This window comes from Corapipo altera, unplaced genomic scaffold, assembly GCF_003945725.1.
Source record: "Corapipo altera isolate COAL_440 unplaced genomic scaffold, ASM394572v1 46, whole genome shotgun sequence".
NCBI lineage: Eukaryota > Metazoa > Chordata > Aves > Passeriformes > Pipridae > Corapipo > Corapipo altera.
Genome location: NW_020884883.1, coordinates 7819465 through 7838007, shown reverse-complemented (window position 1 = coordinate 7838007; position 18543 = coordinate 7819465). Strand labels below are relative to the sequence as shown.

At 37.2% G+C, this 18543-nt stretch overlaps 1 protein-coding gene across 4 annotated transcripts in view; it reads left to right on the top strand.

Annotated features, from left to right (window-relative positions):
- Positions 1 to 18543, top strand: part of KIDINS220 (kinase D interacting substrate 220) — a 77212-nt gene that overhangs the window by 50193 nt on the left and 8476 nt on the right. The window contains exons 23-26 of one of the 4 annotated variants that reach the window (XM_027640957.1): positions 4508 to 4686; positions 8341 to 8567; positions 12675 to 12785; positions 13649 to 13705. In XM_027640957.1, the coding sequence (XP_027496758.1) occupies positions 4508 to 4686; positions 8341 to 8567; positions 12675 to 12785; positions 13649 to 13705 (574 nt within the window). Of the gene's footprint in view, positions 1 to 4507; positions 4687 to 8340; positions 8568 to 12674; positions 12786 to 13648; positions 13706 to 17127; positions 17161 to 18543 lie in introns of all 4 variants that reach the window. The other 3 variants (XM_027640959.1, XM_027640958.1, XM_027640960.1) reach the window with 3 other exon arrangements.

The window sequence follows — 18543 nt, the reverse complement described above, 5'->3', positions numbered from 1 at the left end:
GTGAATGTTCTTCTTTGGTGTCCAAATGACCTGTTGCAAATTTCAGTTTGAAGGAATGTTTACAGCACTTCTCTTGATATGTTGATAGTACTGCAAAGTTCCTGGAGTGTTTTGTGTGAGAGCTTTTAACACTGTCACTATACTGACCAAATATGAGAAGAATAGGATAAATAACTTCAGAGCAAAGCATTATATTAGTAGCATTTGTTTATTTATTGTATTTCTCTGTATCAAACCTCTAGAAAAAGTGGGGGTTTGTCATTTTTAATGAGAAGTTATTTCATTATTTTAAGCAACGTTTTACACTGTATTGAGAGAAAAATTTTAAAAGCACATGATCGATAAAACATACTATGCCTTCAAGCACGTGTTCTGTTGCTCTGTCTATTGTTTAATAGCAATTAATTGTCTGTTGCTTTTTATGGAGTTAAAAAGTTAAATGACTCTTCTCACTTGCAGTGAAGTCAACCTTCCACCTGTCTGGGAACAGGAGGGCAGGCTTCTCCATGAGAGAAGGCGAGCTGGGAGGTGAGGAGAACAGCAGGGCAGGCAGGGCATTGTCCTCATGATCAAGGAGTGCAGTCCCACAGTAGCCAAAGAGGAAAATCAGAGCAAGTTCAGTGGCAGTAACCAGAGACAGAAAACAGCCCAGTTGGTCTGTTAGCCACAAGGCACATTTTAGGCCAAGGCAGGAATTTAGGTCAGTGGGTCAAGGCTGAGACTGAAGGTACATAGATTAGCTCAGGCGAGGACCAAGGGCAAAGGCCTGAGCTTTAAAACTATTCTTAAGTCAGGCAAGGGAGCCCTCCAGTGAAGTTTCTCGCAGCTTGTGTTACCACAGTCAGATCCCAGGTCACTCGGCTGCTCTGTGTCAGAGCCGACCTTGAGTACAGGCCCCAAAACCCCTGGCTGGGGGGAAGAGATGGTAGAGCCTGTTGGCACATGCCAGGGCCTGACATGACCGATGGCATAGGCAGTGTGGGCACAGTGCAGCCTCAAGTGCAGATGGAGGTAGTTGATGCTGTTGCCATTTTACCACCACCTGGTTGGGTCGTGAAGCAGCTGGTGAATAGATGAGCAATGTCATGTGTAGCCCATGCTATGCTGGCGACATTCAGTGCTGGACACACTGTTGGACCATGGTGGTTATTCTTCAAGTCAGTCCTGGAAGTGCAAGATGAATATAACTAGAAAAAATTTGATTCAAATTTACAGTCTCTTGAATGGAAGACAGGATTATGTACCTCTGTGTACTTACAGTAAATTATCTGTATATGAGGAAAAAGCCAGAAATAATCCATCATTGTTGGAATATAACTTAATCCACAGTGAAAGCAGTTTTTAATTTAAGAAATGCAGAATAGTGGAATGAATTTTTAAGGTTCACTTCTGTCAATGTAATGCTCTGTTTTGGCCTAATTCCTTTTAAGTTCAAGTAGTTTCTTTGGAAACAGACACTCTGTAACACTGACAGTTTTTGATGTTTCTGATTTAAAAAGTAATTCTTTTGCCTCAGGAATCTAGCCCCAAAATGAGAATAGGGTGTTCACAGTGCTTTATTTTTAGATCTGCATGCTTATGTTTTAGAAAAAGTAACTCCTAAAGTGCTTTACATGCTAACCTTTTATTTTTTATCTGAGCAGTACAGGCACGTATGGTTTTTGTGGCTCTTTGCCAAAAGATTATCGTTTACATAAATATTTCTTTCAAAGGCGTAGTTTAAGACATGGAGCTCGGGAGGTTAGAATAGAGACTTCAATCTGCACACCAGCAGTGGGCTATTGGCTTCTGAACAGTAGCTTTGTTCATCGTATTCGGAACACTGTTCGCATTCAGACTTAAGTAGAGCTGGCATTAAAATTCAGCTAATTTGTTTCATGTGATTCATCAGCTGTGTGTTTTATTTAAATCTATGTCACATTCTCTTTTGGCTTTTTATTTTGTAGATTTAAGTGTTGAAGTAGGCCACTCTTTAACTCTTCAGTCCCTGACTTAAAAAGGGACTTAATTTTTACTTTGCCAGTGCTGAACTCTTATCTAGAATACTCACAGTAAATCTATGTAACTAATGTATATAAATAAAGCATACATTAGTGATTTTGCTTTTTTTACATTTCTGTTCTTAGATTGAAAACATACACATGTTCAGTCAGTTTAGTTATAGTTTTATGTAAGGCAAAATAGAAAAACCTAAAGTAGTAGCTAAAAATTAGTGTAAAATATTTAATTCTCAGATTCTGTGGAGTGTACAAGTTTTACTTTGATACTGCCAATGTTCTTATTTTTTCCTTTTAACCATTCACTCCTTGAGGTTAGGACTACTTTTAGCTTCTACTAGATTTCTTTAAACACTGCCACAGAATGAACTGTTCTCATTATTTGAAACTGTAACCTACTTCTGGATGTCAAGTTTGGCTTCTTGTAAAACCACCTTTTATTCTCTTAAGGCTGGAGCCTGTGAAACCTTACATGCATTGAAATTCCCCAAAGTGGATAATCCCACTGCCATCCGGACAACATCTCATAACGATTTAAAGGATCAGAACCTTTGTTAGAATAGGCTACACTTACTTTTATGCTTTATATTTGTTACATTTTTCCTGTGCTGTAGAAGTAACTTCTAACTATGAATGAAGTTATTCACAAACACTGTTTATGACAGCATGGTATGGCAGTATCCTCCATCTGTTAGGTATGTGGTCCATTCAGTTGTTTTCTGGTAAAATTTATAGGAATTTGTTAATTCTACTTTTAGTATATAGCAAGACTATCCTGAAAGATCAAACTGAAAAATTAACACACAGTTGAAATACTTTTTTTTAATGTGAAAGAGGTTGTACTTCAAGCATCTAGCATTGATCCTCAATTCTTTTATTTCTCTTAACATTAAATGCTAAGTGTTCTGTGTAAATCAGCCACTGTTGTCTCTGGAAAAATCCCATGGTACATAAAATTTACCTTTTATGGAAGTTCTAAAAATAAAGATATAAAAAAAGATTGTTGCTTTTAAAAAGCAATTCAGTTGTGAAATAAGGTAAGATTGTTCAGCTAATGATAGACTTAGTTCATTGGGTCTATTAAAAATACAATTCAATTAAAACCAGTTGGGCGGTTCTTTTAAGTGTTGCATTTTTTTCTCTTCATAGACACAAATGTGAATTTATCTAATGTAAGAGATTTCTGGTTGTACTGATAAGTTACTGGGTGTGCATGAGGGCTCCTCCCTTCCCATCCATGCATCAGTGCACTCCCCCATGACAGCACTGGTAGTTGCCTTAGCTGTTTTAACTGTCCTGTAATCAGAGAAAACTCTTACACTTTCTTTGTGCTATGCCAACTTCTTTTCGACAAGTTACAGCAGCTCATAGAACAGTCAACATATCTATGCTGTCACCCTTTTTCATGGCACTGTAGTCATAATATGTCTTTGGAAGAAGCCATTAACTACTGAGATGCATAATTCGTTTTGTATTTGTATAAGGTTTTTTATCTTTATGTATTTTTTCTCACAATTTTTTCTGTTTTTCCTTTACCTACAATGTGATTACTTCACTAGTATCCATGTAGAGCGCTGTCACAGTCACTTTATAGCCATTACTGTAACTCTGTTCACCATTCTCAGTGCATTCTTTCACTGTTTCCTTTTTTATTATACTGGGGGTGAGAAACATTTTTTCGTCTTAGTAATCTTTAGATTATAATTTCTCATTTGATATTAGATGAGATCTTGGTACTATGAGATAAGATACCAAATAAGATAGGTCCATCTGACCCACTATCACCTGATTGCATTTAGTAGGAGCTTCTCATAAACTTCCACAAGACTAACATTTAATCCTTCTCCTTGTTCCTTCCTGAAACTCCCCTTTACACAAGTGCTTACAAAACCCCCACTGTTGCTTGACAATAGTCATAATGCATAAACAGTCCCTTACTTTGATCATGTCTCATGGTTTTGTTGTTATCCTTTGTGGCTTCCTTTCTTAGGAGGTGAACTACTTGAAAGCAGGTGGTTGTTTTCCCACTTTACTATGGATGCACAGTTGGATTTTGATCAACATTAAAGATACCTGAGTGTTCTGTTACAAAAGGTGTTAGTTTAAAAATGAGATTTTTTTAACAGTGGACTTTCTGATTTGGGTATAGGAATTTGAATAGATGTTTGAGGTTAACATTGACTAATGTTAACTTCCCCTGACTTTGGATTTGTTTTTACTGATCTGTAAATTCTAGATCTGATTTTTGTCTTCTATATGGCTTCTTTGACATTTCTCTGAAGAATACAATTAGATCAGATTGTTTAGCAGTTTGAGGTTTTTTGCATATCAGAAAATGTTACATTAAACCTTCTGCAGACAGTGCAGTTCTTTATGGGTTCTCTTACTTTACAGAGAACAGGGAGAATGGATGCAAGTGTATTAGTATTTCACCCTAGAATATCACTATGTAAACAGAAGTCATACTCTAATAAATATGGCTTATGATTTATCTAATTTCACCCTCCCAGAATTTCAAAGAATATTCCTACAACTAAAGATGTTGAACCTCTACTTGAAATTGATGCAGATATACGGAACTTTGAAGTATTCTTATCCTCACGAACACCTGTTCTTGTTGCACGTGATGTAAGAACCTTTTTGCCTTGTACTGTGAACTTGGATCCCAAACTGCGCGAAATCATTGCAGGTATGTTTTCAAATAAATGGAAAATGACAATTCTATTATTTATTTTTGTTTTAAGTACAACTACTTTGTATGTTACCCAGAATACTGATTTGTTCATCAAATCAGACCTTCAGATTGTCTGATTTGACTTCACTGATTTGGCGTCACTGATTTGATGCCATTCCGTTTCACTTAGTAGCTTTGCTGTAATGGCGAGATCATAATAGATTAAAACCTCTGTTTTGGAGGGGAGAATCTGCTGTTCTTGCTTTGGGGACTGCTTTAGCAGATGGAGGAAAGCCATTCCCTCTTGTCCTGTCACTACATGGCCTTATAAATAGTCTCTGTCTTTCTTGTGGGCTCCTATCAGGTGCTGGAAGGCTGCAGTTACATCCGCCCTAAGCCTTCTCTTTTCCAGGCTGAACAAACCCAATTCTCTCAGCCTTTCCTCACAGGAGAGGTGCTCCAACCCTCTGATCATCTTGGTAACCTATTCTGGACTCGCTCCAACAGGTCAATGTCCTTCCTGTGCTGGGGACCCCAGAGCTGGATGCAGAACTCCAGGGAGGGTCTCACCAGGATATGTTTGGCTTTCTGGGCTGCAGGCTCATATTACCAGCTCATGTCCAACCTCTCATCCACCAACACCCCCAAGTCTTTCTTGGCAGGGCTGCTCTTGGTCTTTTCATCCTCCAACCTGTATTGATATTGGGGGTTACCCTGACTCAGGTGCAGCACCTTGCATGAGGTCTTATTAAACTTCATGAGATTCCCATAGGTTTGTCCAGGTCTCTCTGGATGACATCCTATCCCTCAGGTGTGTTAACGGCACCACTCAACTTGGTGTCATCTGCAAACTTGCTGAGGGTGCGCTCAATCCCTTTGTCCATTAATGAAGATATTAAATAACACTGGTCCCAGTATGGACCCCTGAGGGACACGACTCATCACTGATGTCCATTGTGACTCTGAGCCATTGACCACTACCCTCTGGATGTGAGTGTCCACCCAATTTCTTATCCATCTAAAAATCCAACCATCAAATCCATTTCTCTCCAGTTTAAAGAGAAGCATATTGTGGGGGTCATGTCGAAGACTTTACAGAAGTCCAGATAAATGACATCTGTAACCCTTCTCTTGTCAACTGCCATAGTCAGCCCACCATAGGAGGCAACTGGGTTAGGTCAGGCAGGACTTGCCCTTGGTGAAGCTGTGCTGACTGTCTTGGATCACCTCCCCGTCCTCCATGTGTCTTGGATGATCTGTTCCATGATCTGCTCAGGCACAGAGATGAGTCTGATGGGCCAGTAGTTCCTGGGGTCCTCCTTTCTACTATTTTTAAAAATTTGCAATCTATCCATCTCCTGATGCAGAGGGCAACCTCTCCTCCCCTCCTTCCTCCCCTGTCCCTTCTGAACAGCCTGTAGCCATCAATAGTCACATTCCAGTCTTGGGACTCGTTCCCACCAAGTTTCCAGAATGGCAACTGGGTCATATTTTTCTAACAGCATGGTGGCTTCCAGCTCCTCCTGTTTGTTGCCCATGCTGTGTGCACTGATGTAGAGGCACCTCAGCTGGTTGTTGGCCATGTCACCTTCTTAGAGGAATGTCCCTTTCACTGGTGTTTCCCTGTTGACTTCTGTTACCTCAGGAGCCCCTGGTTGATCTCTGTAAGAGTTCAAGAGTGCTCCAGCACAGAGCCACTGGCTGAGGGCCCTCACTAGCACTGCGTCCCTCTAACCTTGATATGTCATCGCACAGCTTGTCATAGGCAAGCCTAATATTATGCCCCTCCCCTGTCATGTCTAGTTTAAAGCTCTGTGAATTAGCTGTGCTGGCTCTCGAGCAAAGACTCTCCCATTTTGAGAAAGGTGAATCCTGTCTGATGCCTGTAGGCATCTGATGCACTGTAGGCCTTCCTGTTATCAAAACTGACAAAATGTTGGTGGTGACACCAACCATGGTGCCATGTATCAATGGGTCTGTATATTTCTTTCAGTGTCACTGCCTGCAAGTGAAAGGATAGAGGGAAAATAAATTGTGCTCCAGATTCCCTCACCAATTGTCCCATGGTCCTCAAGACTCTTTGGTTGCGCTTGGACTGTGCCTTTTAACTTCATTGCCTCCCACATGAAAGACCAGTAATGGATAGTAATCCAAGGACCATATCAGGGTAGGGCCTTTCCTGGTGGTGTCCTTAACCCAGACCGCAGGGAGGCAGCAGGCTTCTGAAGGGGATGGTCCATTACAACATATTGGACCCTCTGTTTCCCTTAGAAGGGAATCACCTACACTGCAATCCATCTTCTCTTCCTTGTGAAACTGGCCTTGATATGAGGTATAGGCCTTTCTGACCCTTGGAATACCTCTGGTGTAATAGACTGTCTTGGTCATCATCCATTGACTGGCCTTTCACATCCAGAGCCTCATACCTATTGTACAGAGGCACCTGGGAGTGTGAGATGGGCAAAGGCGGGGGGGGGATTGTCTGCTGCCCTGAGTGAGGACTTCCCTCCATCCACTTCTTTTTGAGGTACTGTCTTAGAATCTTAGAATCATTAAGGCTGGGAAAAACCTCCAAGATTATCAAATTCAACCTTTGACCAAACACCATCACATCAACTTAACCACAGCACTAAATGCCACATCCAGTTGTTTCTTGAATGCTTCCAGGGATGGTGACTCAACCACCTCCCTGGGCAGCCCTTCTAATGCTTAACCACCTCTTCACCAAAGAAATTCTTCCTGGTGTCCAGCCTGAACCTCCCCTGGTGCAGCTGCCTTCTGCCTGCTGGGGGGAGGATACAGGACCCCCTGGATCCTGTTTTTTTCTGGTGGCTGTTCTGTCTCAGAAAGGCCAGAGCATGATTCCAGTAGTTTCTCTCCTTGGACTCTGTCATGCTTCTTAACCTTTCTGCTTCCTCACTTAGCTGTGCCACCAGGCTGGACCAGGATCACACCCCACACAGCTATTGTCTCTACTGCTGTCCAATACTGGTGACTGGCTCTGGCTCTCCCTGCAGCCTGAGACCTGGATGGGAGCTCTGTCTGGATTGTCACACCCTTCCTGGCAAGTGCAGAGGACATAACTTTCTGCCTTGTGGATACCATATCTGAGCTCCTTCCCAGAGGGTGATGACCACCAGTGAAGCTCACCTCTTGAGTCGGTGGGGTGACTACACCCTTCCTGTGCACCTGGCTGTGCAAACTGCCTTGTCGCGCTCCTGGTCGCTCCCGGTGCCTGGGGTGAGGTGTGTTGGGGACCTTGGTTTCATTAACACCTCCTGTGAGAATACTGACAGCTCCTGGCAGGTCAGAAAAAGCCACTTTGTGGAGGGATCTGTTGCTCTGCCATGGAACAGACCAACCTTGGAGCAACTTCTCTTGGAGAGTGACAGTTAGGTTCCTTTATGCCGTGTTTAAAAAAAAATCTGAATGTTTAGAGGCATTTGGTATGCTACGTAAATTTATGCAATGAATTGTCCTGACTTTCTTAAAGATTCCTATGTAGATGTGATCATCAAGAGAAATCAGCTGAATGCAGCTGAAATTTGACATTCTGCTTGGTGAATTGTGATGGGAGTTAAATACACAAAAATGTACTGTAATGAATTGGCAAACAAATGAAAACTTTTCCAAATACCTCAGGCAAAATCTTACCTATTTATTTTTCAGATGTTCGTGCTGCAAGAGACCAGATTAATATTGGAGGACTTCCTTATCCCACGTTACCTTTACATGAGGCACCTGCAAGAGCAACATCTCTGTTCAGTCAGCCTTCATCAGCTTGCTCTTCTACAACCTCCTTCAATGGACCTTTCAATAGTGGAGTTTTATCACCACAACCTCATAGCAGTTACTATAGTGGTATGACAGGACCTCAGCATCCCTTTTACAATCGGGTAAATAATCGAGATCCAATTAACATTCTTCTGATTTAATCTGGTAATACTGCAGATGTCATCTATAAAATAGTGAAATACCCATGCAAGTTTTGTTTAGGAGTTCAGAAAAGTCCAAGAGTTGACAAATCCAACAGTAACATTCAGTCACTGTTGTCTGGGAGAGAAATGTGGTAAAAAACAAATTAACAAAGGGAAAAAAGGTCAAATCATTTTGACACTGCTCAGTTGTAGGATATTGCAGGGCTTTTTTGGAGGGCGGGGTGGGAGGGTAAACTTTACTCAATTGTTCACGTACTCACAGACATTGAAAGGGATCCCAGCTTTTTCTTGGTGACTTTTGTTAAAACATAACAGAAACTCAAGTGGGGAGCTACATTACAAGAATGTATGTCTGTCTTCCCTTTTGTCTCTTTTTAAAGTTATTCTGTGATCTTTTCCCTAATCTGGTGTTACACTAATTTAAAGGAATTAACATAAATTGCATAAAAAATACATTTTTGAGCTATTTGTGGGCCTCAGAAAACATAGTCCTGGGAATGGCTCACCTGAAAATTAAATGAAGTGCTTTACTGTATAGTCAAATCGAGTCTAAACTTTCTGATTTTGTAGGATGTATTCAGTATTTTTAAACTTTATTTTTAATTTTTTTTTTAGTACTATTGTAAAAAAAAACCATAGAGAGCTGATATAAGTCATAACTTACTTCTATCTACAGGAAATAGCCTCAATTTTGAGTAGATTTGATTGTAGGTAAATGTATAAACTAGTAAGCTGAAAAGTAAATTGAATTATTCCTAAATCAGTGTTTACTAACCAAAGCAAAAAAAAAAAAAAAGAGTATATGTAGCATAGAAGTTTTTAAGTTATCTATTCTAAAATTATCCTTATATACCTTCAATACAGTGACATACTGTTTCATTGAAAATGATGTAAAATGACGTATACTTTGAAGTGGTCCAACACTGATAAACACTTGTCACATGAGTATTGGTGCTGATACTAACTCAGCTTTGTTAAAATAGGTGTTTCATTGGAAGCCCTGTTTTTGTGTCTGTTTTGCCCTGTTTTGTGTTACTGTACATGACAAGGTTTAAAGTCAGGGGTGATGTACCGTTGAAACCTGTATGGGTTTTTTTGGCTCTAATAAGCATTACAGAAACAATTATTTGTGAGTCATAAGCTGTTCTTACAATCGGTTATTTGTTCATTTGTGTCAAGTACATACACAGGCTTAAGAGGTATGCTTACTTTTTTGCCTGCTGAAGACTAAAATGCTTCAGTTTTGGCCTTTCTCTCTGGAATTTTATACTACCCTTCTAAAGTATAATTGTTTTTGGTGTTTCACTTACACATATTGTCAAGAGAGCTGAATTCATTACTCTAAACTCATGAAGGTACTGTCATGAACACCACATACTGAGATAAGTGATGAGAACCTTTTAAGAGTAGGAAATTCATCCTGAAAGACTGTTTCCTTCAGCATTTTCAATCATATTTCACTTCTCAGGTATTTGTAAAAATGATGTTTAAAAAAAAGAATAGCAATTGAAGAATAGGCTCTCCCCAGTAAAAGTTTCTGAGAGAGGTCTTGAATACTGGTATGACACAAGACAATGGATTCAAATGCTTCTGTGGAAATGGCTGAATTTTATTCAAAACCACTCTGAGTTCTGGGGATATGTGCCATATTCTGACCAGTGAATGGTTCCTGTCCTGTTGTCTTTAAGCATTCATTTGTGCTTAACAAAGAAACCTTTGAGCTGTTGGGGAAAACACTCTCTTTATTTTTAGGAAATACACTTTTTTATTATGTATATTTCTTCTTTGTTCTTTAGATTCTTCTGTGTTATAGACCTTGAACTTGCAGTGACGTAATCTAATAATTTTTGGTTTAAAATCCCATTCTCCCTCTGAGCAGCTGGAAAGGAAAAATAACAGTCCCATTTATCAGGTCTTCAACTCAGCACTCTGGCTATCATTATAGGACTATCTGACATGTACAGTTGACCACTGTTTAATGGCCTGGCTACAAGCTGAATTCAAGTTCAGGTTCTAAGAACTGCAGCTCTCATCGATCATTGTGAAGATCATTTTTCTTATATGGAAGGTCACAGCAGTAGGCAGGTCTAATTGGGATTTCCTGGGTAGGAGCTAGAATTGATGGTATGTACTTTTTTTTTTTTTTTTTCAAAAAAGGAGAAAATTCTCTGATGTCTTGAAAAAATAATAACCACTCCTGTGTTTTGTAGGCTATGTGCAGACTTGAAGAGCAACTCTACACTGATTTATGCCCAATATGTACCTATATTGATATCATGTTTTTATGATACCTATATTATACTTCAAATGAAGATTGAGTCTGTAGTGTTCAAGTCTATAATTGAGAATTAATCCCACAGTTGGGAAGCAGTGGAGTAGCTGAAGTGGGTTCAAGGCTTGATTAGAAATTATGGAATAATTGTGAGATAATTACGTTAGTGGACAAATTTTTTTCCATTGCTTTGTAGTTTGATGTCTTGCAAGCAGCAAGTGGGTGCTCGGTGTGTATTTCAGAGAACAGGCACTGCAGTGAGAGCTGGGCACTTGGATGCAGTATGATCATTGAGCATTTCATGCTTGGGGGTTTTCCATGTGGTTTAAAACTTTTAATGGAAAACTGATGCATTAGATTATTCCATTATATTTTCTGAAAATAAATCTCTCTTTAAAAAAAGTTCATATTATTTCTAGAATATGTCTTATGAGAGTAAAATTATTTTAATTCAGTGAGTTTTCTGCATCTTTCTATACTAACCAGTTAATGTAAGGCAAAGGCTAGATATTGGTTCTCCTACATATTTAAACCAAACCAAACTTCCCCATTTAGACTAATGGTTACAGAGCATATTGTGTAACTTCATACTTTGGAAGAGCATATGAAATTTCTGTGGTAATTGTGTGAAAGTGTTCAGAGTCTCCCTCTAGCAGCTAAGAATATGGGACCATTTTTATTTTCCATAAAGTGCTTGAAGTTTTAGCATATGCCATCTACATAAGTGATACCTTCAGACATTAAACTTAAATTTCTTAATTCATATAGGACTCCTTCTGAATACAGAAGGTTTTTTGTCCTTACTGACAAATCTAAAGTGAAATATTTCAACAAATTTTACTCTGCCCTCATAGATTGGCCCTTGAGTTATACAATTATTTACTCTTTACTGAATTTGCTGCAATAGATTAATCAGAATCTTGTCATGTGCAGAAACACAAACCAAATAATATGTTCTCTTGTTAAATAGATAGATAATACAATTTTGGAAATGCTAGGTATAGAACTCTACAGAAATCTGTAAAACAGCCATTGTTTTGAGACTTTTTTAGGTTTTTGTGATTTTTGTTTGTTTGTTCATTTGTTTGTTTTGGGAGTTTTATTAAGAACTAGGTAATGAGTTGAAAGCAATGAGTGCTATAATTCTGCTTTTTCTAAAGTCTAAATTAACATTGTCCTTTCAAATGATGTTTGTATTGAACAACATGCCTTAATATATTTCCAGCAAAACAAAGCTCAAATACTGTCAGCTATAAGAATCTATTTATAAATTTATAAAATCTAGCATTTGTGGAAACCCTCAGGTTGGGTGCCACAGATATGGGAAGTTCTACTAATGCTATTACGTGTCACACTTTTTGTTTGTTTGATACAATTGTCTTGGCTATTATTATGATTGCAGGTTTTACTGAGCATCTGATTTTGAGTTTAGAAGGTCAGAGAGTGAAATTGTCAGAATTATCCTTAAATTATCCTTTTGCCATACTCAAACCACGTTAGAGTGTAGCTACCAAAAAAACCATTCCAACTCTGTTCCTCCAGAAAACCATGACAGAGCACCTGTTGGCTCTGAGGAGAATGAAAGGGTGTCAATTGCTGAGAGACTCACTACAGAGCTTTTGACTGAATTCTGTTCAATGCAAAAAGTAAAGAAAGCTATTAGTAATTTCTCTTTTCACTTTATTAAATTCAACTAGAGGATGTGTTTTGTTGAAATGATTTTTATTTTATTATTACATTTTGATTTGTGTAATTGTTTGTCCCTTTTTTGTTACACTTTTTTTTTTCCATAGCCATTCTTTGCCCCATATCTTTACATGCCAAGGTATTACCCTGGCAGTTCTCATCTCATCTCACGTCCACCACTAAAAACGAGTTTGTCCAGAGATCAGAACAATGGCCTAGTAAGTATTTTGAAGGGTAATTCAAATACTAACCTAGACAATAAATATAGTGAGTAATGAAAATGAAGGTTATTAATGATGATTCTCTATTAGACAAGTATAAACTTTATATTATAAATATTTTAAGCAAAGGTATTATTAACATGTAATGTAAAATGTATTTTGTTTTAACTTTAGAAATTCAGTACAGAGGAAAACCAATTCTAATATCCATGTATAAAGATTAAAGGAGTAATACTGGCAAAAAATATTTTAATGAAAATACCAATTGTACTATAATACTGAAATTGATATAGTGTAATATTGTAAGAAAATGAGTGCTACTTGTGAACTTGTTCCATTTTTTTAATAATATGTCACAAATTCTTTGATGTGTCTGTAGAAGATAAAATTGCATCCTTTAATGTTGTAACAAATACTAGAAACTGGAAGGTCAAATTAAAATGTTAAAAGAAATGTAAAACAAAATACATTTTATCTTAAATGTTTTTGCAAGTGCATATAATTCAGCTTTATCCATTGAAAAGGAGAAATGAGCAGACGTCTCTACCTTCCTATAGAATAATAAATTTCCTATTTAACAGTATTTATTTTACTGAGAGATGGCTGTTCAAATGGAATTATGAACTAAGGAAAGATTAAAAACGTAAAAGCCTCACATGTCCATCACTTTAACTCTAGGATATTGATACAATGAGCAAAGCTGTTAAAAGGTTGTAAAAGCTTTAATCACTTAAAGAAAACAAATGTGTTTCTGTTGAATTATGTATTATTATGAGATCATTCTCATTCACTGTTTACTTCATAATTTTTGTTGAGCCCTTGATCATTTTACCCAAACCATAATATTTTGTTGTTGTTAGGATGTTATCAAGGAGGATGCTGATGAGGGGCTTCCTTCACCCACAGACCCCTCAATGGTAAATGAGTAGTCATGTGGTGTGGAAATTTTAGCATCTCATTGCTTTTTCAGCAGTAATGAGTCTGCATTAATCATAACTGCAGTTCACTAACACTGCATCAGTGGCTTTGGTGGGCAAATAGAGTAGTAGAAAACTAATGTAGTTTGTGAATGAATTTGAGCTAATATGTCACTTTTAAGATGTATTCTATTTTCCCCTGTAGTTTTCCCCTTGCCTTTCTCAGTAGCTGTGGTGAGCTTTCAGTAAAGAGTGTTGTGGTAGCTAAACAGAGTGAAGAATGACAGCTGGTCATTCAGTGCTTAAATTTTAGAAGTAACTGTGTTTTTCTGCTTCAGTCAACTCTCTCGCCCGAACCCTACTTCTTTAGTTGGTGACATAAAGCTATTGAAGGTAACACTGTATAAAGCAACTTTGGATAGAAATGGGAAAAAAAGAAATTGCTGGTCATAAGCTTACTCTTGAGTCAGAATGCTAACCTTTTCCATGATTTGCGTTTGTTTTATCCTGAGTATTCACACAAAGAAGTCATCTTTATGATATAAGTTTTAACTCTAATTGTGATCATGATTTATTACTGAAACAAAGAGGTTCACATGACTGTCATGATTCTCTTAATGTTTGCTGCCGATGGTTCTTGGCAATAGTTATAGTTTAATCTCAGTTATTTTTTCTCTTAGTAGATCATTGCAAAAATGTCTTTCTGTTGTTATGCAATGAAAAAAAAAACCCACACAAACTCCAAACTGTATTTAACTGCACGTAACTTTCACTGAGCAACCATGTATGAGTGATGCAATGGAAAATGTACCCTGAAGTTCTCTCTCCCACATTATTAGCTACCTTGTGTGAAGGGAGTAATTTTTCCTTGTAGTATATTTTTGAAGATGCTGAGGTCTTCCCTGTGTTTGATTCCTTATCTCAGTATCCCATTCTCTTCCCAGACCATTGAAATTTCTCAAAAAAGAATTGTCTCAAAAGTATTAGAGTGATGACTGAAGTGTGTGTGTATCCATGAGTGTGAAAAGGGACACAAGCCTGGAAAAGTGGGATTTAGTCTCAGGGTAAAATAGTGAATGAGTTCCAGCAGCAGGCCTGGACCTGGTTGCTCTTCAGCTTGCTGCTGAGTGTGTATCTTAAAGCACACACAGGCTGCAGCTTCAAACAGCAATTTAAAAGATTCCTGTAAGTTATGGAATCTATTGCCTGTAAGTAAAGAAGAAAATATAGGAGTTAAAACATTAAATAGAAACTGTGTGAAATAATGATATTGCAGGATTTTATTAGATCTAATTTTGAGTTTAATTTATACTACTGTGAATCTGTGTAGTGCAGCACATCAGATCATGTACTTTTCTAAGATTTAGTAATATTTTATATATTGGTGTAAATCTAAAACTGAATTTTTTTTTAAAGTCTCTACGTAGTTGACAGGAATATTTGTTAGTCAGGATATGATATTTTGTGTGATGCATTGTCAGGGTTTCACCTATTCTAAAACAACTTCTTTTGTCAACTTTATTGAATTTTCTGTGGAAAGAAACAGTATTATACCTGTGTTATGTACTACAATTATCTGTAGATGATGGGTACAATAATTTCATCCACCTATTTAGGTAGCTCTTAATTGATGGGTCGTTGCTGCTATATAAGTGATACAACTTTACTTATTAAATGGATTGATGCATGCAAAATAATTAAATAAACTAAAAAAACTGCACAAAGTAGTTAATGAAAACTAAGATGTGTAACTGGTTTGGTGATTGAAAACAAGAGGAGCATGTAGAATCAAAATTGTCTTTCATGCACAACTGGCAAAGAGCCAGAAATGTTGCAATTTTACTTCTGTGTAAAATAGAAAATAATCATTACTTTGGATGTTTGAGTCGTAACAGGGCAAAAAAAAAAGGATTAGTCAGGAGTATAATTTTTTCTATATACAGATCATCATAGCTGCTTATTGCCTGAGTTGACAGAGCTGTGTTGAGGCTGTTATGTGATCTAGTTAAGGCTTCAGTGTTGTTGTCAGTCTGACATTGGAGTTGGCCAAGTTCTGAAATTTCAGATCCTGATCATTAGTCCCATAATATCAGTGTAAGTCTACGTTACCTTAGTAGAAATGAGGAATATTTTGGGAACAGTCATCCCGTATCGAGAATTTGATACACCTTCTACCACTTTCTATGTTTCTATATTTCTGTTCTTCTATATTTGGGTTCTGTTGCTGATGATAAAACCTGTCTATCTCAGACTGTAGTTAACTGTTCTTTGCTGAATGGATCAAAACATAGGTGTCAAACTGGTAAGTTTCCCAAATACCATCTATTTAGTTGTATCGGCATGAAACTGCATTGCAAATTTTAGGGTATTGGCTTAAATCACTAATGGAAATAGACTTAAGATATCTTTGACAGCCTTTGACATCTGGGATGAAGGCAAACATGCTTTTCTGCTGGTTTTACTGTACAAATGCTTATTTCTGAATAACTTTTGAGTGCTCTTTTGAAGAGTTTGTAGGTGGATTGCAGTGTTACCAGACATGGAATGGTAACGCAGAATGGCTCACAGAATCCTCTATTATGTTAGAAATCAAACTAGCATTAGCAGTGCTAATCTGTAATAAACTTGATTTTATACTTTAGTTTGCATTGTTAATTGTGACTAGTTAGGGTGCAGCTTGTTGTGATATAATTACTTTGTTTGTTTAAATTCATTTTTTCATAGTGCACTGAATATATAATCCCTTAAGATGTAGTTAATCTGTGTGCTTTGAATGAGAACTAATGTGGCCCAGAGCACATAGTATAGATAGATAAATATACAGCACTCTGAGAAACTGGAAGTAATTTGCAAAGTTTTGAGCATGAATGAAAATGTATGGCATGGGAGTTTTCTTACAGACTTTCCAGTGCTTTTATGTAGCATTTTTGTGCTTTGAATATTTGTTTTCGTAACAAATAACTTTTCAGTTCTGTGGATGGTGCTGGTTTGCTGTTTTTTTGGGTGGTGGCAAGGGTAGTGGGTAGGTTCAGTTACACTGAAGTTTTAAAAGCTATTTGAGATACATCAGTGGTATAATGTGATCTTGAAATGACCAGAGAATGTTTTATTAAAAGCAGGATTTTCCATCAGAAACATTATATAAAACTTTTATGTAAAACAAAATATAGCAAGTGTTGATTTTTTTATGAGTGCAAACCAGAGTAGTCTGCTTATAGGAAAATAGTATTTGTATAGCATATCCTAAATGTATATTGTGAAGATCTGTCTTAGAAGTTTCATCACATTATGAAAATATCCCATTTGTGTCCTAACACTGATTCCCTCAGTTTCCTTTAAAGCATGTCGTCTGTATGCTCAACCTTTGTGATGTCGCTTTAAGCTGTTGTTTCTTTTAATTCTGTTTTGTCCTTTTCTGAAAGCTGTGTGAATCTGGGTTAAACAAAAACAGACAGGTACAGCCACTTTCTGTGAATTATCATTCACTTGTTTCGGAGTCATTTCAGAAGCTCTCATACTGGCACTTCTTGCTGGGCTGTCTGTAAACTAATGCTCATTACTAGCCTTGAAGTTTGTTTTGACAAGCTGCTTTTAGCTTTTGCATGGCAAATACTTTTCAGACTAATGTTCTCTAAGCATCTCTCACAAAACCACTAAGGCTGAAAAATGTGTCAGTTTAAGTACAGTTTTAATTCACTTACATGATGACAATATCCCTAAAGCTATTACATTACTTATTCTTCAGAGAGTTCTTTTCATAAAGAATGATTTGGATTAATGTGCATCTATTTCAAACAGTTCACACTTTAACAAAAATAGTCTAAATATTTTAGCTCTTTTATGTATTTCTTTTTATACACAGAAAGCAAAGTTTCTAAACTAAGTCTTCATGCATGCAGAAAGAATAGCTTGTTCTTGATTGCTAAAAAAACATTTTGATCTGAAGGAGAACTGTTAAATTAGAAGTGTTTAAAACTTCATTTATTTCTAGATATATCATAAATGTATTCAATAGATTCCGAGAACAAAGGCAATTGCTTGCATACATTGCTTAGGGATCATTTATTTTAGTAGTGCTGCAATGTAATTTTGGCTATAATGGTTTCCTTTATTGTAATTGATAAGCTTTTTTTAAAAAAATAATTAAGACTTAAATTAACTTAATATCTTGTCTTCATTGATGTTTTATCTAACTCATGCCAATAATAAATAGTGTGTTTGTGGGGAAATAATGGACAAAACCAATATTCTGAAGAAAAGCTGAAAATAAAAAAAAAAGTTTTTTTAAAAGGGAAAAATAAAGATGTTCATAAAAGTATATGATACATAGTTTATGAGTCCTGTCATCTTCATCAGTTTGATGGTTGGCTTGTATCCTTAACGTGATGTAGATTTTAGATGTGCTAAAAGTCAGACTAAATTAAGACATAAAATTTGTCCTTTAGATGCCTGTATGATAACTAATTAGGTATTGTAGGCACCTAATTAGGGATACATTGCAGAATCTGAAAAGTAGCTGTCTTGTCCTCAGAAGGAATACCAAGCCCTTGCCTAAGAGCCTAGACTGGAGTGGAATTATAATGTCTAATTTTTATGCAATAATTTAGGTAGACTGCCTTCCCAGAAAATGGGGTATATCTTTTGTTTGTGTAGTATCCAGTGGACATCACACTAAAAAAAAATTATAAATGGTCACAGGAACAAAGATTAGTGCCCCAGCTGTTTCTAGGCAAGTGTGTGAACCACCAGGCTTAAATTCCCAGCAACCTCCTGTAGTGTTCCCAAAAGGAGTTAACAGCTATTTTTAAGTCTATTTCAAGCACATCTGGCAGAGAACT